At 47.9% G+C, this 21,025-nt stretch overlaps 8 protein-coding genes and 1 non-coding gene across 9 annotated transcripts; 5 read left to right on the top strand and 4 right to left on the bottom strand.

Moving 5' to 3' along the window:
* Nucleotides 1-2,305: 2,305 nt before the first annotated feature.
* F5891DRAFT_673986 (uncharacterized protein) lies at nt 2,306-4,874 on the bottom strand. Its single transcript, XM_041372741.1, has 3 exons — nt 4,632-4,874; nt 4,375-4,555; nt 2,306-4,326 (listed from the first exon to the last, which is right to left on the bottom strand). Exons 2-3 carry the CDS (start codon nt 4,407-4,409, stop codon nt 2,541-2,543), a joined length of 1,821 nt encoding a protein of 606 aa, XP_041220877.1. The 5' UTR covers nt 4,410-4,555; nt 4,632-4,874; the 3' UTR covers nt 2,306-2,540.
* A 585-nt stretch (nt 4,875-5,459) lies between these two features.
* Nucleotides 5,460-7,597, top strand: F5891DRAFT_673960 (uncharacterized protein). Its single transcript, XM_041372740.1, has 3 exons — nt 5,460-6,005; nt 6,084-6,973; nt 7,028-7,597. Exons 1-3 carry the CDS (start codon nt 5,624-5,626, stop codon nt 7,394-7,396), a joined length of 1,641 nt encoding a protein of 546 aa, XP_041220876.1. The 5' UTR covers nt 5,460-5,623; the 3' UTR covers nt 7,397-7,597.
* Nucleotides 7,544-8,663, bottom strand: F5891DRAFT_673939 (peroxiredoxin). The gene is made up of 6 exons (XM_041372739.1): nt 8,523-8,663; nt 8,439-8,462; nt 8,289-8,374; nt 8,032-8,230; nt 7,900-7,978; nt 7,544-7,850 (listed from the first exon to the last, which is right to left on the bottom strand). Exons 1-6 carry the CDS (start codon nt 8,621-8,623, stop codon nt 7,692-7,694), a joined length of 648 nt encoding a protein of 215 aa, XP_041220875.1. The 5' UTR covers nt 8,624-8,663; the 3' UTR covers nt 7,544-7,691.
* Nucleotides 8,664-8,837: 174 nt separating this feature from the next.
* On the bottom strand, nt 8,838-10,560 carry F5891DRAFT_1059421 (peptidase family M48-domain-containing protein). Its single transcript, XM_041362833.1, has 9 exons — nt 10,283-10,560; nt 10,164-10,230; nt 9,807-10,110; nt 9,679-9,753; nt 9,615-9,629; nt 9,408-9,563; nt 9,297-9,357; nt 9,153-9,246; nt 8,838-9,102 (listed from the first exon to the last, which is right to left on the bottom strand). Exons 1-9 carry the CDS (start codon nt 10,549-10,551, stop codon nt 8,995-8,997), a joined length of 1,149 nt encoding a protein of 382 aa, XP_041220874.1. The 5' UTR covers nt 10,552-10,560; the 3' UTR covers nt 8,838-8,994.
* Nucleotides 10,561-10,656: 96 nt separating this feature from the next.
* Nucleotides 10,657-10,740, top strand: F5891DRAFT_t103. The gene has a single exon. It is a non-coding gene; the product is annotated as a tRNA-Glu (tRNA).
* Nucleotides 10,741-11,465: 725 nt separating this feature from the next.
* F5891DRAFT_673868 (uncharacterized protein) lies at nt 11,466-12,045 on the top strand. Its single transcript, XM_041372738.1, has 2 exons — nt 11,466-11,628; nt 11,677-12,045. The coding sequence occupies exons 1-2, from the start codon at nt 11,584-11,586 to the stop codon at nt 12,004-12,006; spliced, it is 375 nt and encodes a 124-aa protein (XP_041220873.1). The 5' UTR covers nt 11,466-11,583; the 3' UTR covers nt 12,007-12,045.
* A 798-nt stretch (nt 12,046-12,843) lies between these two features.
* Nucleotides 12,844-16,804, top strand: F5891DRAFT_1130684 (uncharacterized protein; the record flags this gene model as incomplete). The annotated part of the gene is made up of 12 exons (XM_041364562.1): nt 12,844-13,194; nt 13,246-13,324; nt 13,373-13,487; nt 13,533-13,827; nt 13,877-13,898; nt 13,953-14,396; nt 14,446-14,688; nt 14,725-15,219; nt 15,274-15,986; nt 16,040-16,380; nt 16,434-16,491; nt 16,541-16,804. 12 exons carry the CDS (start codon nt 12,844-12,846, stop codon nt 16,802-16,804), a joined length of 3,420 nt encoding a protein of 1,139 aa, XP_041220872.1.
* A 1,054-nt stretch (nt 16,805-17,858) lies between these two features.
* On the top strand, nt 17,859-19,196 carry F5891DRAFT_960379 (farnesyl-pyrophosphate synthetase; the record flags this gene model as incomplete). Its single annotated transcript, XM_041375722.1, has 4 exons — nt 17,859-17,984; nt 18,064-18,201; nt 18,268-18,489; nt 18,549-19,196. 4 exons carry the CDS (start codon nt 17,859-17,861, stop codon nt 19,194-19,196), a joined length of 1,134 nt encoding a protein of 377 aa, XP_041220871.1.
* A 6-nt stretch (nt 19,197-19,202) lies between these two features.
* On the bottom strand, nt 19,203-20,981 carry F5891DRAFT_1059403 (uncharacterized protein). The gene is made up of 5 exons (XM_041362832.1): nt 20,727-20,981; nt 20,525-20,668; nt 19,870-20,308; nt 19,739-19,816; nt 19,203-19,676 (listed from the first exon to the last, which is right to left on the bottom strand). Exons 1-5 carry the CDS (start codon nt 20,974-20,976, stop codon nt 19,550-19,552), a joined length of 1,038 nt encoding a protein of 345 aa, XP_041220870.1. The 5' UTR covers nt 20,977-20,981; the 3' UTR covers nt 19,203-19,549.
* Between the last annotated feature and the right edge of the window lie 44 nt (nt 20,982-21,025).

The following is a 21,025-nucleotide window of genomic DNA, read 5'->3' as shown; positions in this document are numbered from 1 at the left end:
GAAGCTCGGATTGAGCTCGGATGGCTGATGACTTACATCAATTGGTGCACTGCGACACGATCTCACAAGCTGCATCACTGGACCATTCGTAACCCATCGGTGGCAGGTGCGTCAAACTTCTTCTGCTAAACGGCCCGTTTGGAATGTTTCATTGTGACGGATGGCCTCCACCTGGTTAGATCGATCTCGGACGATTACGGAAGCGGCCGCTCGACCTCAAAAATCGCGTTGACCAACATGATGGCAACATCATCCAACGACTGAAACTTTACTGATGGAATTTACGTAAGTAGTCTACTGATCGATATCTATCTCCATCATGCAGATATTGGTGATAGAAGCGCTGAACAGTGCTATATATCTCGCACGAACGCTATTATCACGCATCACTGACATTCCCCACTGCTCGCTCGCAGCCATCCCTCGAATATGGGATCATTTGAGACTAAGGTCATACCTCAGTCTCATATGATCCCAGTTGGTGGTCGTTCATCAGCTTGGTCTTTTTTAAGCTATTCGACGGGTTCATCGTATCAGTTGATGATGTCTCGATCTAATGTCGACTTGCGGTATCACAGTTGCCACTACTGTCATGGTGGTATACGATTGGGGTGAGCAGGATAAACCCGATGGTGTTCTAAAGCCGCTTATATTCTCACTATATTCCAACACTTGGACAAGAGGTAAGTCGATGCTATCCCTGGAGCAGCCAACTCGCTAAGAACAGTGTCATAGATTGAATTGATCTGGGTACTAAGTCCCATATGATGAGAAAATAGAAGATTACAATGAATTCGTGACAGGAGCGACGCTGGTCTCTTATGACTGTGCTGTATTTGATTGTTCGTACTTCGTGTTGTGCTATAGCGTGCTTGGCAAGTTGTGTTGACTCCAAAATGTTTCAGATCCGTTATATTGGAATACCATATTCTATGCATGTGTAAAGGCCAACAGATTGATACTGTACTAATAGCTCATCTTTGACAATCAGTGTTCATGTTCTGCGTATGTCTCATTAGTGTGCGCTGTGTTCTATTCGTCTGACCAGCAGCACACAGAATATATTCGATTGGTCTCACTAACAGATGCAGTGAGTATTCCGCAATCATTTCATTCCTATCCAATGACTGCATTCATTTGTAGGGGTGGATGCGATTCTGACCATTGAACTTGACTCGACATAATGACTCGATATGTGTGAGTCGGAGTGTTTGATCCTGCTACTACGGTGATCAACAATTGGGTGTTTCAGGCGGTATTATATACTACACAACAGATGGGACAGATGTGGTCATAGCTGCTATGTTGTGTGGTGAGTTACTCAGTTGCAATTCCTCGGCGATATTGACTCAATTTAAACATGATGCAAGTCATCGTGATTGCTCAGTTGTATGCCATGCATGTATCAGGGATCATCGATCATCGATCTAGGACGATGCTTATCTTCTTGGCTGTAAACATTAAGCCAGTTGCATCAAGTGGCAACTTGAAGCTGAAATTATCCAGAACGCTTGGCAACCAACCCGGTCCTTAATACCTGATATTGATTATTTCTAGCAAGTACTCCAAATCTCTACACGATGATCTACACAGTAGTTTGTAAATTTATATTACCCTCTGACCATGCACTGTCGTCCGCATGCCATGCAGACAATGTGTGCTTGTCTTGCACTCCGAGTCATGCTGCTCAGTTTGAAAGGGTCTGCATATGATTTGAACGTGTATTTATCAGTGCTCTGACGATGAAGTAATTTGTTTCATCGATATAAAGGCACGGATACACAAAGCCCTTCCTCCCGCGAGTCCATTTCGGATTTATGATACTGATGCGGTACTTTTATTTCATCACGACCGTGGGATGAGATTGCAGAATGGAAGTAATTCCAACACGTCATGATGATATCCGCTTGCTCCATTCACCAGCACAGCTGTCATACTCCTCCATCTTGCGGCGCATCTTCCCAGCGATAGTATATCCCACGGCGGGTGGTAGCATGATTGGGCACAAGTGACGGACCAGAAGCCATAACGAGGAAGTTTCATGCTGTTTGAGCAATGTGGATGTTTGGATTTATCTGAAATGTTCGACCATAACTACTCTTGCTCGCAGTGGTCCGTCTGAGAAGCTGTTGAAACGACCGACCATTGCTATTGCCGTTATGATGAACGTGAAAAAAAGGGGGCGACAAAGATGAAGATGAAGATAAAACTGATCGATATTACTGCCTGCGTCGCTGCGGTACTTGACACCAACGAGTAGCGTGGATGCTCGAGAATGGTTCTCTTACATAAAATAAAGACTTGAGAGGAGTAATTTCAAGCTTTGTCCTAATTGGGCAGTGTCAATGTCCTCCGGCTCTCCCACAGTGGGACCTATCGATGGCTTGCCTGATAGATGGACTGGTCACGAGTCTACAGTGGGACTCCCAGTCCGGAGTCAGGGTTCTACATGAAAAAATGACTCAAGATTATTTCTAGCAAGTACTCCGAATCTCCACGTATACAGGATAATCTACACAGTAGTGATTTGTATTTTCATATCACCGAATACTAAATCTCTTTCGTGCGATTGAGTCAGTCTTAACTTCGTGGCTGATAGCTATTCCGAATCTTCTCCATGTCTTTCCTTCATCATCGGTTGCCAGTAAAAGCCAGAACCACCAGTTGGGGACACCTTCAAACGACCAACTCTGTTCCCCAAAGGTCGCCAGTACAACTTCGCCATGTCCCTTTTCCGCTTTCCGATTCAAGAACGCCTGTCTTTCCTCGCGCTCCTTATTTGCAATTTGCTGTCGCAAGCTAGGTGGACCAAAGACAGCTGGGTCGCGGCCACTATTGGAAGGCTCCAATATCCCCCCGATAATATATATTCCGGTCTGAGGTGGCCTTTTAGGGAAGAGCTCGGCATAGCGTGGCATGAGGTGAATCTCAATATTGAGATCATCATGCTCTACTGCAATAGACGCAAAACTCAAGCTTTCCCCAACTTTCTGTACTTCGAGACTGTACATGGACATGTGCAGTATGCCCTGAAGGTCAACATGAGGCAAGAGTTCTGCATGTGGCGTAACGCCAAAGATATCCCTTGGCTGCCAGCCAAAGCCACTAGGCATCCACGAGACGCCGAGACCGGGTTCATCCCTTTCGTAAATTTCATGTTGGAGCGTAAGTAGAGCAGATAAATCCCCGTCTCGAATCCTCAAGTAGGCAAATATGGCGAGAATGATGCCTGGCGAAAGCTGATAATCTACCGGAAGCGAGTGACGAATTTTTGGGGAAAATAGGCCAAGAATGCCGTAGATGTTATCATGAAGGAATGCGCAGTCTCGCTTGCGACAGTACCGCAAGCAGAGTTCAGGTGACATTGGGCGATGCCAATCTGATATCGGGAGAGAAATAGGGAATTCGTCGCTCGTTATGCTGAGAAGGACACGAGAGCCGGGCGAAACCGAGTCGCTAGTCTTGACTAATTCGTTGGCGTCAATTCGGATGTTTCTGGCGCGGACTACAACTTTTCTGGACAAGTACGTCTCCTGGAAGACCCAGAGCCGTTTAGCATGATATCCCTTCATCCAAGTTATAATCCTGCGCCAAGCTTGGTCGCTTCTGGATTCTGGTCCTGTGTCATCTTGGGCAGGGCCTTCGGTAGTAGCATAGCGCCGGCGTATTGCTTCGGATACAGCAACACAGCAAGCTGCGTTGCTGTAGTAGTCGCTCATCCTGGGTATCTCACGTGCGACATCTTCTGCATCCGCTTGGTTGACGCAAATGCTGTCTATCCAGACATACTCAAGACCCATCAACAAAGCTTCCCTGGCAACAAGGAGAAATATTTCTCGCAGATATTCCCGCGATATCCCCGCTGGCACTTCCGACGGACATTGCAAACGATCCACTTCCCTTTCCTCTTCATCAACTGCTTGAACGATGTTTGGATGCATGAGACAAGTCAAACGGAACCAATCGTCGAATGTGGGTGCCCGGGGTATGTCGTTGTATAAACCAGAATAGTGTTCTGGAGTGTCAGAAAATCTGTCTGGATTCCAAAGGTAGGATGCAATGACATAGCGCTTCGTGATATCATTCTGGATAGTTTCGATTTGTCCCGTGAAGATGTTGATTAGCCTTGTTGGAACAGGCCTGGGAGATGATAGTGTATCCACTTCCTGATCCAGTGCGTCGAATTTCTGTATTGCATTGATCCAGGCTACCCGAGCCCGGTCGGTTTTAGGGACGGGTGCCGGTGACTGGCCATCCAAGTTCCTTGGCGATCCAAGTATAACTTGAATGAGGGTTCGTAACCAGCGATATGGTACCAATAAGTACCTAGAAGCAGGGTGAGTTGACTCGACTCTCCATAGCTTTATGGTATACCTTAGCATTTGGGAAGTAAGCTCGTCCAAATGCATAGCCGCCTAGTTTGAAGCCAAAATGACCAAATTGACTAGTGTGAGATTGAAATTGCGAGAGGACAACGAGAGGATAATAGCAATTGGTGTAGTAGGAGTAACTAGTGCGGTATGGCTCGCTGCAGCGTACCCAAAACGTCCCGGTTCTAGTCGACCTCAAGTTAGCCACGAGTTCAAGTGCTCTGCTGCCGCAGCCCAGATTGGCAGGAAGATTTGATATACATTACGTTGATCCTTGATTGATATTGTGGACTCGTCGACATGAATGATAGATCAGACTCTGGAGCAGTCCGACGTACGTCTTTGAGAAGGTTCATAAAGTCGGCGCGGTTGCTTCTCTAAGTTATCTAACGTTCAAGTATTGCGGGAAATGCGGCTTTAGGCGTAAGAGTTCGAGAACGCTCACCGGGAGCTGCGGGAGAGAACAAGATCTTAAAGCAGACCAGCCAAACGATGTCCAAAGGGGAAGAGACAGAATGAGCTAGAAGCAAACCGAAACATTACGTCTATGATGTGGTCTCAATTGCGGGTCATGATGAACTGGCACTTGTCACATTAAGCTAAGTATTCGTTTCCGGGTCTTTATCCAGCTTCTGGACGACGGTACTGGTAAAGATATTGATATGCATCTGTCCCAGAAGTAATATCGAGTAAATGATGGAAGAAGAACTCGCACACTGTGAAGGTCTGTGTGAAACCTATTGGCCAGAGTGTGTTCAATATGACAACTGACCATCACATCAATTGAAGGAACGCACATTCTAAGACCAATTGTGCAATTCCGAGTCAGACCAAGGTATTATGATAGTTGTATCCTGGTGATGATGATGCAGCCTGGCAAACGTCGCAAATAGCATGTCATGGAAAGAAGATGGCACTAGGACGTTGAACAGCTAGTCGAACTGGAGTTATCACCGCCAGGGTCCGTGACAGCGTGCTACTGCCGGCTCAGAACGGTTGAGCTTCAAGGATAAGTTGAAGATCTCGACATGGAACGTTCGCAACATAAGTACATACATAATTTATGAGCAATATATCGTATACGGCAGCACCTGAGAACGACTTCATACTTTTCCCGCTTTTGAACAGGATGAAAGTTTTTCAAAATAACCTTGCTACTCTAGCTATAATATGGCCATCAACCATACATCCACAAGATCGACTATTTTTCGTCTAATAAGCTCCTCAAGTCCGAACTGACTCAACATTCAATCATGTACTTCCTCTCTCGACGCTCTGCGGAACCATCAAGGGCATCTTCTGATCTGGACATAGCTGGAGGAAGAAGCGCTGCAGCAGATACTAGTACCGTTCCCCAGGGGAAATATCCAAATCGTGTTCTTAAACGCGTCACCACCCTCTTCAACCCTCGAAAAAGAACTTTGTCCAAGAACGCCAGCCCCGTGGGCAGCCACGGAGCAGTCGGATTCATTCGTGATGCCGCTGCAGCATATCCTCGGCCGTCTAGTGATTCCTCCACTGCATCACCAGACGAAATCAGGAGACCCAGTGGCCTGGGACGCAGGGCCAGTTTAATGGAGTCTTTACCGTTACACGGTGAAAGTATCGATCTAGAGCGGTCAAACGGAAATGGAGGTGAGGCAAGATTGCTCAAGTCTTTGTCCAATTTACTGAATATTCCGTCACATTCATTCCGTCCACGATTGCTTGCAGAACACACAACACACACAGGTGTCACGATCCAGAGCCTTCCTGTGGAGCTGTTAGAGACAATTCTGTCTTTCTTGCCCAAGTTCGATTTACCGCGTATTGCCCTTGTTTCGGCTCAGCTCTGCAATGCCTCGCGTAACACACTATATCGGATACTCGACTTCCAATCAATATCAGAGCCACAAGTTAAAAAGCTTTGTAAAACCCTTGCCACCCATGCGTCTCTCGCTACGAGGGTTCAATCTTTCTCATGTCACTTCTGGCCGGCATCTGAGGGCCATCTCATACCATCTCTTGATCTCACGACTGCGTTGCATAATATGTCAAACTTGGAATATCTTACGCTTCGAACATTTCTTCCGGTATTTTCGCAGTCACCTCCTCTTTCTTTCCGGTTGAAAACACTGGTCATCCTTGATGACACGATTTCTGAGGAGCAATTCATCGACATTCTACATTTCCTCAGAAATCAATCCTCCCTACAATATCTAGCCTTTCCCAATGTCGTCGAGAACCCTTCACCCGAATCTTCCTTCCATCAACACATATTCGCATCTGGTCTAGCACGGGAGATGTTACCATCGCTCTCTCAACTGCATGCTCCTCCACGACTGACGATGGCAATATGCTCCTTACTGGGACAAACACTTGAAACTGTTGTTTTGGATGTCACCACCACGCTGTACACGGGGTTGCGGCCTGCCGCACTCCTCCGTGCAATTCAAGGCGTCTCCAAACTGGATGTGGTCTTCACTCACGAGGTGGACAAACGAACAGTTGAAAAATTCTTGGGTGCTGCCGGTGGAATTTTGTCAGGTAGCGACGCTACCAATAGCCACGGCCTCGTGACTTTGGAGGTAGAGGTGCTTTGGATGGAAGACGACACCGCCGAGGTTAGTGATATTTTCTGGATTCAAAAATCATCGATTTTGACGCTTTGCTCGAAGATACTATATGGCATCATTGATGCAGTTATCTCGCGTTTTAATGGGTTGCGCACGCTCAAGGTCACCACACCATTTCGCTCCAGACAGTCACGACTGTTGACGCCCCCATTATCTGGCTCTCTGCAACTGTCAGTGCCGTCATCCCCTACTCCCACAACGCCCCCGCTTAGCATTTCCTCAATGTCGATTACTTCACCTGTGGGTGTTGTCCTATCGAACGACTTTGTGAGCTCGGGCACAGAGAAGACACATGCCAAAATATGGACGAAAACTTGCTCTACGTTGAGCGACATCCAATTTTGTTTTCCGGATCCATCGCCCGAGGCAGACATTGGACTGTGTGGAGTCTGGTTTCGCAGGAAAGAGTGACGGTCGAGCGCTGCCGCTCCCCCAGGATACAGCAGAGGAGAACTGGCTTCGTCCAGCGCTTCCGGCCCTCTGCTGGTATGGATTACTGCATTTTACTTCGTTTCGTCGAGCTTCATAAACTTTGTAATCTTGAAAGTCAAGTGTTGCCATGTCAGGATATAAGTAACATAAGGTATGTATAGTGGTATGCAAAATATATGTATGTAAAAATTAAACGGCTAAATATCAAAAGTCTACCTTGGTGTTCTAACCGCGTCGACCGTGATTACATCTAGCTGTCGTGTAAACCCTTCCATCAATCCGTGCGAAGACGCTTCTTGGCACTTCCGTTCACATGACCATTGCTGGCCGCATCGTCCACCGTCGAGAAATAGTCTATAGATCCTTTGGGGTCCGGCTTGATGGTTTTAGCACCCTCAGTCCAGCCCAAAGGGCAGACCTCCCCATGTTCCTCCTGCAAAAGATGCAGCGAAACGTTACGATATGCAAAGAAAAATTCGTACCACAAATTGGAAGGCCTTGAGAAGACGGACAGTCTCATCCACAGATCGACCAACGGGCAGATCATTAACGGTGATTTGCCTATTCAGAAGCGTCGGTTACCAAACTAGTCCACGAATCACACAAACACCCACCTGACGATTCCCTTGGGGTCAATGATGAACAAACCACGCAGTGCAATGCCTTCCTCCTCGATGAGGACACCATAGTCCTTGGATATTGTCATGTTCCTGTCCGCAACCAAAGGTAGCTTGAGGTCGGGTCCAATGCCACCCTGCTTCCTCGGTTGCTGCGCCCACGCAAAGTGGGAATACTGAGAATCCGTGGAAACGCCTAAAAAAACCCCCATCAGAACGCGTCTAATAGACCACGAAAATAATCCCGAACTAACCGAGAACGGAGGCATTCAGCGCTTTGAATTGAGGAAGCGCATCGTTGAAAGCCAAGATCTCAGTTGGACAAACGAACGTGAAATCCCTGTTAGCGTGACGAAAATAATAGTGAGAAACATTATGCTTGAGGAGGCTTGTATTATCCTCACATTGGGTAGAAGAAAAGAATCACCCTTGCAATAAGCTAATGTTAGCCGCTCCTCTCACGAATGTCTAGCGCATAAGACGCGTACCATTGGCCCAGGTATTCGGACAGGGAGACCTCCTTGAATTCACCCTCTACGACTGCGGTAGCCGTGAAGGCTGGTGCTGGGCGCTGAACGAAGACGGCCATTGTTGTGAAGTTGTGAATTTAGAGAAGAGGCGAATTATCCAAGTGGTGTCAGTTGCTATGAAGATTTAAATCCAATTAACCACCGCGTTATGTGTCTTTGTTTGGCTAGTCCATGGACCTGTTAAATGAAGACGGAGACAGAATGAAATACTTATGACCTCACACTAGCAAGGGGACCTAGTGTCATAATATTGTCATGTAAATCTGTCATGGCATCAGGAAAATGGCGAAGCTCCTACTTCAATGATGCCATTTATTTCCTAATTGCAACATTGATCAATTTGTACTCCAAATCGCACAAATAAAAGATAAGCAGCGAGAGAGCCCGAATGTATTCACAAAAAATCTCAACTCTGGTGGATAATCTACGATCATCTAAGAGCAAACTCCCTGAAACGGTTCAGAGAGTCCTGTGTACCTGCACATTGAGGGCTGCTAGCTTGTGTGGAGTAGGCCTCTGGTATTAGTTCCTCGAGATGCTGAAGGAAAGATGAAACCATGGATCTCAAAGTAGAAACACTACACTGACTTTGATTCTCCGCTCCGCACCAGGGTGCGTGCGCAAGAATTCCAAACTTGTTGCTCCATGGGCCTTTTCATATTGTGCGAGTCGCGCATGCATTCTGTGATGTCACGCACATAAGTCAGACAGTGAAAAACACAGATCACTCACTCCACAGCAGCCTGGGGGTCGAAACATGCCTTTGCAGTGAGCTGCATGCCGATAGTATCGGCTATATCCCTGACGTCAGCATCTCCATGTTTATAGCTGGAAGAAACATACCCTCGTATTCTTGAGTCCGCGAATTGGGTAACTCCAGTAGCAACGTGCTTATGAGGTTGGTGATTCCAAAATCGAACCCGAAGACAGTTTGCAGAAGAACTGCTAACGCTAGGAATACTTTAGAGGACGAATAGCGTTCGGAAGCATGTCGAGCAACTGGTAAAGGGAGGTTAGAATTTGCATGCGTGTTGTATCATGCCAACATACCCACGTGGGCGATCTCTGCCAAATTATTTGAGTTGCGCAGACTATCCTTTGCGGAATTGCATACCATGTCCAAGAACACCAGCTAAACCCTGTTCATCCTTGCATATAGGTAAAATTCCGGTGAACACCACGATATTTCCTGTGACCACATATATGTGAAGGTTCACTTGCAGAGGCAGTTCGAGAGCGAACCGAAGGTGGCCATGGCGTTTACAATGGATGGATCATTCACAACAAGCAGATTCCATTCTTTACCTCCGCTTTCGGGGGTAGACGACTCCGCAGGTCTTCCGGTGGTGAACGGGTCTTCGCTCCAGAAGTCATCTGGTGTTCCCACTAGTGACCGGCTAGGCTCACTAGAGCTCAAGTGGCCAAGGTCCGATGATTCAAGGATACGATTGACAACTCGTTGGACGTGTCGTGTTACAGGATGATCAGAAGGTAGTATCTTGCCTCGGAATTCAGCCAAGAGCTCGTTATACGCCGCCTGTGCAAGCTGCAAGGGGGCAAAAATGAGAGTTTGTTCCTTCAGGTTAAGCTTGCTTTCACATTTTTCTCGTACTTGGGACTTATATCCATAAATCGCCACCTACCTGTTCCAGGGACTTGTTCTAAACTTGAGGGGTAAAGTGAGGCATAACATCACAAGTAATGTGCTGAACACGTACTGCACGACATAATATGTTCCTCCGAGTGCAGCAACTGCAATAACAATCTTCATGCGATTATCTATCACATCTCCTGACGGGTGGCGTTGATTTTCGGACGAAAAGCGTGTATACTGAGCATGTCGGGGAGATGATGTCGAGAGTTGGCGGAGGGGAACTGAACGAAGGTTGGATGTCGGTAGTCGAACTGGTGGATAATTTCTAGCAAGGACTGGCAGGTACCGAGCACTACGCGACGCCCGCAGGATAGGTGCTGTTGTCGTCCACATGCGAGTAGGCATCATGAATTGCGAGCCTTTTACTAATATTAATTGGAAGCTTGTCCGTGTACTTGCATACAGGACTGATGGATTAACCAGGGTCTTATCATTCAATCGGATATGGTGTAATGGTTAACATTACCGCCTCTCATAATTTCAGGTTCGCGGTAGCTCGGGGTTCGATTCCCCGTATCCGAATGTTTTTATATTTCAACTCAGTGCAGCAGTTCGATCTAATTGTTCGATGTTTTTCATTTTCACTAACGCCAAGTACTCCTAGGCCTAGGCCTGATTGTTTCCAAACCTGCTGCTTCATACAATGATGACTTTTTCTTTGAAAAGTACAGTTTGATTGTCTTGGATGCCGAAAGCTCGGAATCCTCAGACATACTCACCGGCAACCAAAACTAAACCAAGACTACAATGTCATGACTCATGCATCATGGGTCGTCGACACGGCCTCAAAATCACATCAGCCTCAAAAATGCACCTCGGAGACCACGAGGCATCATATCACCGAGGCACTCGCCCGAAAAACCCTGGAGAGCGATAGATATCTAAGCATCTGCCAAGTCTACGAAAGTAAGTATTATTGTCTCAGCTCCGAGATTGTCCTAAATCTGTATACTCATTGTTAATTTTACTTTACTTCTTCTGAAAGACTTTGAACCTGGAGTGTCTTCTATTCGACCAGATATACGTGGAGCATGTGCAGCAAATCGGAAGACTGTCATTTTCGGAGACCTTCGACTGTACATATCCTTGGTTCTTCAAGTTGTTGAATATAGTGTCAATTTCGGTTGAATTGTCTACCATAATCAGGGACGCGTCTTCGAGGCGCGTGCGGAGCCCGGACTCGCGTTAGGATATACGGAATTAGAGGCCTTGGCGAGTCATCTCGTTTTCACCTTTTCCCCTTGTCTCACCCTAGTCTTATGAGGATGACGTGAACACGTCGAATTTGCACACATGGTGCAGGGGACTGCCCGCCATAATTATACATCGCAGACTTGCAAGTAACAGAATAGTCAGTAGGAGCGGATGGTAGTTTTGACAATGAGCATCTGCAGTCTTGTCAATCCTCTTGTGAGTTCGTGACTTGGGAATTTCATGCTATATAATTCATGCTCCCAGTCTTTCTCCCGGGTCTGGCTTGCGCTAGCAAGTTCGTCATTACTGTATGATGCACATTACTATGGCACAGTCTACAAAGTGAGACTAGACCGTTGCGGTACCGTAGGAATTCAACGAACAAACCTGCATGACCATGCGACGGAGGTTATCATTGATTCTGGGTGCATTTTCATCTTGAGCACCGTGCTTGACATTTGTGGATCAAGGGATGAGGTGGTGGCATGTCAACCGCACCTCCCGTTCACAAATCTCACACTCCTTTGTGCGAGTTTCCGGAGGGGTGCACGAACTTCAATAAAGCCGCGCAGCATGTCGCAGACGAGTATCTGAGACGAATCTAGATCAGTGGTCAGATTATAGGCCGCAAGCGTGTTATTGACTGTGCACCGAAGTGTATTGAGCGGCGTGTCATTGGTGGGTACCGAATAGAATTGTATCCGGGTCAGATCTGGCAAGGCAGCTTTCGTGGGTGCACTCGTGTAATGGGACGGTGTTACACGCGGAGGGGTCGTAGGCATGGGCGGTGGGCGTGGGCAACATGCCCCCGACTTTGAGCATTCTTAATGAAGTGAATTCATGTAGCTCAGAAACATCGTCGTCTGTGCTTAGGCTTTGTGATGAGCCTGAGGGTGTGCTCCGAGCTCTTATTCGACGTTCAAGGCAATCTTTCAAGAGAAAAGTGTCAAGTATTGCTCTCGTTAACAACGGTCGTGTACAAATTTAGTATACGATGGTGCCAAATGAGGTCAACGTGGATAAGATTAGATTACATTCCATGCGCACAGCTGCAACACCGTGTGGCATATCCAAGTTGATCAGGCACCAAATACATTCAGCGATATTTGCCCGTCATCTGATTCTCCTCATCATCGACGACAACGTTCAATCACAGTTGGTCGACGTAACGCGTCCTTCAGAGACAGCTGTATACCATACTACTTGTATACCTGTATGTAAATTTGTATTTCCCTTCACATGGCACCTCCCAGGCGTAGGGTATCATATGTGATACCTCCACCCACGGACGATGTTCCACGGCTCAGGCTACCACTATTTGGAGTCCCTCGTAATGGTTCAATACGCCCACTCATCATACCCTCTCAAACACCACTGGCCGACTCCAAGAACACATCGGAAAACTCTCATCCAAGGCATCGACTGGGCGCCATGTCCCTTGCGCTCGACACAACCACGCGCCTCGAAGGTCGGAACACACCGGAAGGCATTCTTTATACTGGCGGAAGGGATGGACTAATCATATCATGGGATTTGGGACTTCCGTTCAGGCGGAGACATGATGGCAGGTACCGCAGAGACCCGTTAGACAGATGGGAAATGTTGACAGGAATGGGAGATGAAACACTCGCTGAAGAGGCTGAGGAAGATGAACGACGAGATGGTGATGTGCTAGGAGATGTAAAGGAGAGTGGAGGACGAAAGCGAAGAGGCAGCACAACGGACCAGTTACCGTACGAACTTCAGTGGCAGTTGGACACCGATGCGTTGATATCAGGATCGGTGAGATACAATATTTATTATGTTACGTGTAACTGGAATCATATTTTGTAGCCTTCTAGCTTCCGTCAGTGCGCACAGACCCACACAGACTGGGTAAATGATCTCTTGCTCTGTAATTATAATCAGACAGGTAAGTGCATGGAATGCAGTGGTACATTGACGGGCTAACCATAAGCAGTTGTTTCTGCATCATCCGATGGAACCATCAAGGCCTGGCATCCTCATGCCATTTCTCCCAGTGACCCGTCTGCAATAGGGTCTCACGCCGATTATGCACGCTGTCTCGCTCTTTGGTATGCATTCCTCGAATATGATGGTTCATGCTGACATGTGTTTAGTCGTGGACAGAACTGGATAGCTTCTGGCTCATTCGACCGGACCATCAAACTCTGGGATCTCACCCGAGCATCGATATCCCCCGAACCATTCCTTACCCTCAACCCACCTGATGCTACCGCGCCTAAAGCCTCTGTATATGCAATAGCCTCCGACCCGTACGGACACGCCATTGCAAGTGGATCTCCAGAACGTGTCGTCAGGATGTGGGACCCACGCTCGGGAAAGAGGACAGGGAAGTTGGTCGGCCACACGGACAATATCAGAGCCATTCTTATGTCAGAGGATGCGCGATATGTGAGTTATGAACATTTTAACAACAATCTGTTCTAACGAGTTTGGCCAGCTTCTCACAGGTTCTGCAGACGGTGTGTAACACATCATAGTCCTCCGAATATTTTTCTGAATATTTACATCACTAGCATCCATCAAGCTATGGTCATTGTCATCTCAGCGATGCTTACATACGTTTGCATACCACACAGATTCTGTTTGGTCTCTACATTCGACGCATCCCTCACTCGAGGTATTCTACTCTGGCGACAAGTCGGGTATGGTGTGTAAAGTCGATGTGGAGGGATGCGCAGACATTTCGGATGGCGCCTGCATCACTATTGCGGGGGAATCTTCTGTTGAAGTCGGGGAAGGTATCAATAAAATCGTAACCGCAGATGACGGTCTTCTTTGGACCGCCTCCGGTAAATCGAGCATCAGTCGCTGGAGGCTTCCGAAACCCATACCGAAACAAGTCTTAGAGGAAGAGAGAGAAATCATTGCTGATAGATCCTTCACTACGATCTCGAGGAGACAAGTTTCCCTTGGACCTGACTCTATACAGTGGTCTGCACCACCGTCAATACATCAAGGTGCACTTCCAATTTTAAGTTAAATTTTCAATACTGAGCTATCGACTAGTTCGTAGGGATGACGCGACAGCAGCCTACCCCGGTGTCCCGCTCACATCTTTTGTACGACTCACCTCTCCTGATAATCCTTTCTCCCCTTCTTCGTTCGCTCTACGTGGACGCGATCCCGAGGTTGCAACATTATACTCTGCTGCGTCCATCGCCTCCGTTCCGGGAGGACGTTTGCCACTCCATGCTACTCTTCATCACTCTTCCACCCTCATGCCCCCCAACACTCTCCGGAGCAAGAGAAGTGAGGTCTCGATGGCGCCCACTGATATTGATGCAGTGAATGACCCTCGAACGGCTTATGAAGCTCGGGAGTTCGCTGCTGATGCCGAGCCTTTAAACGCAAACCCAGATGCGGTGATAGCAGGCTCTCCTGGCCTCGTGCGAGCTATCTTGTTGAACGATCGGATGCATGCGTTAACGGTAGATACGACAGGCGAAGTCGCTGTGTGGGATATCGTGCGAGGAATCTGCAGAGGTCAATTTGCCCGTGATGAGGTGCGCGCTGCGAGTAGATCCGGCAGTACTTCCAGCAGTGGGCGTCGTCATGACAACGGGAGTGTGACAGGGGATGACAAAGAATGGAGTCCTCGTGAGGCGCTTGAGGCAGTCCGAGAGCGCATTGAGGGTGATGCCGTCAGTTCGCCTTGGTCGTCTGTGGACACGAAAACCGGTGTTCTCACTGTGCATATCAACGAGCGCTGTTTCGAGTCTGAAATATACGCAGACGAGGCTGGCTTCGATCATGACAGGCATTTTGGCGATGAACTCCGGTGTAAGTATATCCTTCTTTGTGTTAATTGTCATCTAATCCGAACACACGCTTCAGTTAACATTGGCCGGTGGGTCCTACGAAATCTGTTTCTCGGCTTTATCCGCGAGGAGCAACGCATTCGTCGTAAACGCGACGGTTCCGAGACTGGTAACTCAACTATACAGCGCACTGTGGCTCCATCACTGGAACCGAATGGGAACTCATCAAGTTCCACACTGCGGCATTCCTTCGAGTCTTCAACGAGGCCGTCGCGAGTTCTTGTTAGTAGTGCAGTTGTGACATCAACCACTTGTTTGCCCGCTGTCCTTCCTTCACTTCCCTCTTTGACTCGACCCAGCCCTCTTCTTACCCCGATGATACCGCTCGTTGCGCTGAAATCTCCTCCACCGTTATCCATTATCCCTCAATTGCCTCCGAACGATACCACTTCTGTCCCTCGACCAATACGCACGCAAGGCCTTGATCCAGTGACACCGCTCCCCAGCGCGTCTCGGGACTTGGACTATTTCTCGCCCCATCCTCATACACGGCGCCCGTCTACGGGAAGCACCGCGCTGTCAGATGCCGGTGATTTTTCTGCGTGGAGTGGTCCTCCGAGTGTCTTGGCAACACCGACATCAAGCACCCCTACTGGCGGCAGCGGGTTCATGGGGCGTCTGAAGAGCCTTGGTAAAGGCACTGTGAGAAAAATGACCATTGACGCATTACCGGGTTCACCTATATCTAGCCCTGCTGGCAATCTGGCCGATATGCCAACCGCTCCAGAGGTGATTTTAGTGAACACGAAAATTTGTGTTTGTCTGACTGTTGCTTTGTCCAGGCGCCTGCAGACACCGTTGAAAAATCCCCTGTACAGGCACTCCTTGCACACCCTATCTCACCTCCTGCGTCCAATGATGCTCCCACTTTGATGTTGCCTCCGGCAATGACAATATTGATATCTGACGAAGTATATCCCGGGTGGAGAACGGTTTATAGGGGCAGCGTGTCGACTACATGGGCTGACGTGTACAAGTTGGAGTCGACGATACCTCTGTGGCTTGCTGAATACCTGCTATTCAACAAAATTACGAGCCCGCCTCCTGCAAAGGTCTCTTTTGTATTACTACCCTGGCCAGGCACAGAACAGGGACATGAGCCACTCCCGGAGTTGCTCAACACGTTAGTCAATTTAATTCATCACGCGCCGTGTATTCTAAATGTGTTTCTAAAAGGTCACAGTCCAAATTAACGTCGAGCAGGTTCCTGAGAGTTCGCAAGCTGACTCATCATGTAAGTTGATCCCCTGTGTGGGCGATGCAATAGTTAATATCACATACAGGTTCAGGAAAAGTTGGACAAAATATCTGGCAGTCCTACATCGACCCATCATCCACCGCATGACGATAATCAAAACTCGCATGATCGTGCTCGAGGCGAAGACCTGTACGAAATTCTCTGCAATGATTCTGTTCTGCCGTTGGATATGACTTTGGCTGCTGTACGACATTATTTCTGGCGTCAGGCTGGTGAGCTTGTGATGCACTATCGTTTTAAAATTCGGACCCAAGTATCGAGTGTTGATGTGCCTTTACAACATATGTAATTTTCTGTAGAACACATATGTGATACGAGACCTCTTAATGCTTTCGAATTTCATACTGCTCTCCGCACGTGTATATTCGTGTCTGCTTTTACATTCCCTTTGGCCAGGGTTATTATAGACCGGCATCAAGTATGGTACCTATCATCTTATTGAAGTAGTAGGCTCCAGATTACATCACGTGGAGTGAGAGTTCGCAGTCTATTAATATATGTTCTTCTTCGGCGTTCGCCGCAACAGCTTCTATAATTCGGTATTGTACTCGAGCAGTGTTCACCTATTTTATACGCGTTGTGCATGCATTTCCAGAGGAAACCAGGCCGGTATTTGTTTAACTGTCTTCCCTCAATATGGCCTGCATAGGAATGGTGTAGTCAGATTTTCCGGTTGTAACCGGCAGATCTGGCGAAACTGTGCGATATATTCCTCATGATAACGTCAATGTTGCTTCGTCCCGAATCCATCATATTGATTGGAACAGTAACGCAGGGGGGGCGTCCTCCAGCATACACCATCTTACTTTAGGGACGTCGATTTTCATATTCAAACTGTGTTATCAGATCTTGGAGCTCACCCCTTCGGATTAGTTCCGCGGTGGAACGGACACGATAGTTTTTACTCAAACCTTGATCAGCCTGGAGCCGAACTGGCTGCGCATAGCCGTTTCCGAACTGTACTAGTACTGTGTACTTAACTTGGGCTCAGACGCGTACTTGTACCAAACTAGACCGCCTAACTTTACTCGTCTTCGCGTCGGACAGCTGAGCGACGGGTGGGCGAAGCGTTTGGAACCTTGTTAGAAGAAGCAAGTTAATTTAAGTTATCAATTTCAAAATTCAAAAGTGGTCTCATTATTATAAGGCCACTCCTAACTTAACTATTAATGTTTTTTACTATACTTAACCAACGTGCAGGCATCTATCATATTCTACCTCTCCTCGTCTTGTTTCTAGCTTTCATCGTCAACCACAAGTACCATACCCTAGACCACGTCTCCCTAGCCTCCAAAAGTCCGTCAATACCAAGCCCAATCTTATCATATTCGACACCTGCACACATGGCAATATCGAAAGCAGACAAGCGTGACAAGTTCCTCGCCGTATTCGAGCGCATCCGCGAGGAACTTATTAACCATATGAAGTCAGAAAATATGCCCGAGGACGCCGTGACGTGGTTCAACGAGGTAGGTGATCTTTCGTGTATTCCACAGACAGTGATTGATATGACCATCTTTTTGCAACCTGCCTCCTTTCATTGGCTAGAACCTTGTTTACAATGTTCCCGGAGGCAAACTCAATCGCGGCATATCTGTCGTCGATACTGTTGCAATACTTCTCAACCGACCTCTAACTGATGACGAGTACTTCAAAGCAGCCCTGCTTGGATGGTGTATCGAACTCGTGCGTTTCAGTCCTTTATCGGCTTCTCCCGCATGCTCAGCCAATAGCATCCTCTTATAATTATAGCTACAAGCCTTTTTCCTTGTATCTGATGACATGATGGATGCTTCCATCTCACGACGCGGTCAACCTTGTTGGTACCGCGTCCATGATGTCAAGGGCCTCGGAAAGGTCCACAACATCGCAATCAACGACTCCTTCATGCTCGAGGGTGCAATTTACCACCTCCTGAAGACTCACTTCAGGCGAGAGAGCTACTACGTAGATCTGTTGGAGCTGTTCCAGGAGGTATGCTTCTTGCAGTCCCTTATGCTGCGTTCTCATCTTCTGACGTGGACATGCTGCAGGTCACGTACAAAACTGAGATGGGCCAGCTCGTCGATTTGATCACTGCCCCGGAAGAAAACATCGACATTCGCAAATACAACCTCGACAAACATACTTTCATTGTACGGTATAAGACCGCATTCTACTCTTTCTACCTCAGTGTCGCGCTCGCCATGCGCATGTGTGGTGTCCCAGATGTATACGAGATCAACGGAAAGACCATCGAGGCGTATAAAGAAGCAGACCGGATCCTCATTCCTATGGGCGAGTTTTTCCAAGTGCAAGACGACTACCTAGACTACCACGGCACCGAGGCAGAAATCGGCAAAATTGGCACGGACATCGTTGATGGAAAATGTTCTTGGTGTGTGTGCACAGCACTCACGCACGGCACCGAAGCGCAGAAACAGCTCCTGTATGAGAACTACGGGAAGAAGGGCGCAGATCAGGCCGTGCGGGAGCAAGCTGTGAAGGACATGTATAACGACGAGCAGGGGCTGAACATTCCCAGGCGCTATGAGGAGTATCAGAAGAAGGCTGTCGCAGATATCAATGCGATGATTGATCAGGTGCCTGAACCTGGGGCACACGAGGTGGGCAAGGGCAATAGGTTGAGACGAGATGCATTCCGCGCCTTCTTGAGCAAGATCACTGACCGCAAGGCATAGGGGAGTAGTTGTAAAAATCAATCACTGTAATTGTTACTTGGTTTATATCCGCTGCTTTGTGTTAGACTATAGGAAATCTTATCATGGATCATAGCACTAGACCCTAGTGAAGACGTGACTTCAAGTCATCACATGGATGATTCGTTAAACACAGCAGACCATTCGACGACATCGATAAAAAAACTGTGGCTTATGAGGGACATGCGCGATAAGGACGACAGAGGCTTCTACTAGGCAGGATTTAGCAGGATAGGTATAATTAATATCCTAGTCACAGGCTGCACGAACTTGCATGACACGCATGGGCAATGTCAAAATCACCATTACGATAGCAGAATATTGATACAAGAGATTTAGGGCAAGCCTGATTGCACATGTTGCGGTGGATACGCAGCTGGCACATGGTGTGCTTGTGGTGGTAAGATTCGGTGACCTCGCTGTGGGGGAGGGACTTGTGTGACAGCTGCTGTTGCTTCCTCTCTGGATAGCAGCAAGACCCATTTAATGAAGATCAAGCAGAGTACGGACATGGACAAACGCACCCAAAGACACTTTTGATCAATTCATCCAGCATTGTTTCTTTCTTCAACTTTTCGTCTTTCGCCTGTGCCCTCGTGACCCTAAAGGAGATGATATCAATGCCGCGAGGACTATCTAGATCAATTCAGCGCACCTGAGTTCCTCGATGAGCGCTGCATGGGTTTCAAGCGCGTAGCGCATTTTCGCTTTCTGGATTACATACATAACGAGTGCAGGAGTGCGGCCCATAATCAAGCCAGTTCTAGGGTCTACGAGCCGCTGCAGATGCGGTGGAAGTCCATCGTCCTCTCCATCGTCGTCATCTTCCTCTTCCTCACGCGTGAGCGCCGAAAAGTAATCTCCACCTCCAATCCCGTTCTCAAGCTCAGAAGGCGTCTGTGGCTCGAGCTTGAAGGTGCTGAATGCGGATTGCTCGGGGGTAGGTACGTTGGTTTGAGGATGGGATGGAGAGAGAGACCGCTTGCGTTTGCGTGCTCCTGAGGCGCCCCTACCGGAGGGTGGAGGGGGCATGTTATGTTGTAGTCGCATGTGTTTTGCCAGTGCGTCGGAGCGGGTGAAGGACTTGTCGCATTCTGAGGATATTTGAGTGGGTATGTAAAAGAGAAGTGAAATTAGGGTAAACTGTTGTGGATAACGATTGTTACATTGTGGATAACAATGGGTGCATGGAGTTGAATCATTGTTATTATTAATATTAAAGTAAAAGTAAAACAGAATACAAGGAGATTGGTGATGTTTGGTTTTTACTTTGAATGGGATCGAGAATAAATGAATGTCACACCACTCACCTGGCCGGGAACAAATGAAGGGTTTCTCGCCAGTATGCGAGCGGATATGGGATATGAGGGCGAACCGCGAAGTCTGTGCGAGCCCACGACGGTTGCATGTTGCCCACTCGCAAGTGTAGTTCGACTTGTGCACACCGATGTGCGCTGTAACACACACATATACGTGATGTTCAGTTTCGACGACATCAGGACATGAACATACTGGTGTGAATGTGTTCTATGAGACTGGGGAGGTGGCTAAATACAACGCCACAGTCATCCCACAGGCATGTCATCGTGTCTGACCCTGCTGCCTCCCCATGCTCAGCATTTAGAGGCCCCGGCGAGCCTGTTCGGCTCGCGCTTGGTTGGACATCAGGTGTTTCATCCGCTGAGGAGTCATCTAGTGACACAGAACTCTGTGTAAATACAGGAGACGGTGAGCGGCCGTAGGGCCCGTACGCATATGACATTGTCGGCGAAAGATGTTAAGCGCTCGCTCATGGTCGGCATACTTCCCAC

The sequence above is a fragment of the Suillus fuscotomentosus genome, assembly GCF_016647785.1.
Source record: "Suillus fuscotomentosus strain FC203 chromosome Unknown F5891scaffold_68, whole genome shotgun sequence".
NCBI lineage: Eukaryota > Fungi > Basidiomycota > Agaricomycetes > Boletales > Suillaceae > Suillus > Suillus fuscotomentosus.
Note: the sequence above shows the minus strand (reverse complement) of the source record. Positions and strands in the feature narration are given on the sequence as shown.

Bases quoted from the DNA above. Each gene is read 5' to 3' on its own strand.
- F5891DRAFT_1059421 (XM_041362833.1), bottom strand. From the start codon at position 10,551: ATGTGGACGACAACAGCACCTATCCTGCGGGCGTCGCGTAGTGCTCGG. The intron at 9,754-9,806 runs GTTCGCTCTCGA...ATGTGGTCACAG, and splicing joins AAACGCCATGGCCACCTTCG to GAAATATCGTGGTGTTCACC. The intron at 9,247-9,296 runs GTGAGTGATCTG...GTGACATCACAG, and splicing joins GACCCCCAGGCTGCTGTGGA to AATGCATGCGCGACTCGCAC.
- F5891DRAFT_673939 (XM_041372739.1), bottom strand. From the start codon at position 8,623: ATGGCCGTCTTCGTTCAGCGCCCAGCACCAGCCTTCACGGCTACCGCA. The intron at 8,463-8,522 runs GTACGCGTCTTA...GCTTATTGCAAG, and splicing joins TCCGAATACCTGGGCCAATG to GGTGATTCTTTTCTTCTACC. The intron at 7,851-7,899 runs GTACGAATTTTT...CATCTTTTGCAG, and splicing joins TCAAGGCCTTCCAATTTGTG to GAGGAACATGGGGAGGTCTG.
- F5891DRAFT_673868 (XM_041372738.1), top strand. From the start codon at position 11,584: ATGGTAGTTTTGACAATGAGCATCTGCAGTCTTGTCAATCCTCTT. The intron at 11,629-11,676 runs GTGAGTTCGTGA...TCATGCTCCCAG, and splicing joins GCAGTCTTGTCAATCCTCTT to TCTTTCTCCCGGGTCTGGCT.
- F5891DRAFT_1059403 (XM_041362832.1), bottom strand. From the start codon at position 20,976: ATGTCATATGCGTACGGGCCCTACGGCCGCTCACCGTCTCCTGTATTT. The intron at 19,817-19,869 runs GTGCGCTGAATT...CATCTCCTTTAG, and splicing joins GCGCTCATCGAGGAACTCAG to GGTCACGAGGGCACAGGCGA. The intron at 19,677-19,738 runs GTGCGTTTGTCC...GCTGCTATCCAG, and splicing joins TTGATCAAAAGTGTCTTTGG to AGAGGAAGCAACAGCAGCTG.
- F5891DRAFT_673986 (XM_041372741.1), bottom strand. From the start codon at position 4,409: ATGCATTTGGACGAGCTTACTTCCCAAATGCTAAG. The intron at 4,327-4,374 runs GTATACCATAAA...CCCTGCTTCTAG, and splicing joins CTTACTTCCCAAATGCTAAG to GTACTTATTGGTACCATATC.
- F5891DRAFT_673960 (XM_041372740.1), top strand. From the start codon at position 5,624: ATGTACTTCCTCTCTCGACGCTCTGCGGAACCATCAAGGGCATCTTCT. The intron at 6,006-6,083 runs GTGAGGCAAGAT...GATTGCTTGCAG, and splicing joins GCGGTCAAACGGAAATGGAG to AACACACAACACACACAGGT. The intron at 6,974-7,027 runs GTTAGTGATATT...CTTTGCTCGAAG, and splicing joins TGGAAGACGACACCGCCGAG to ATACTATATGGCATCATTGA.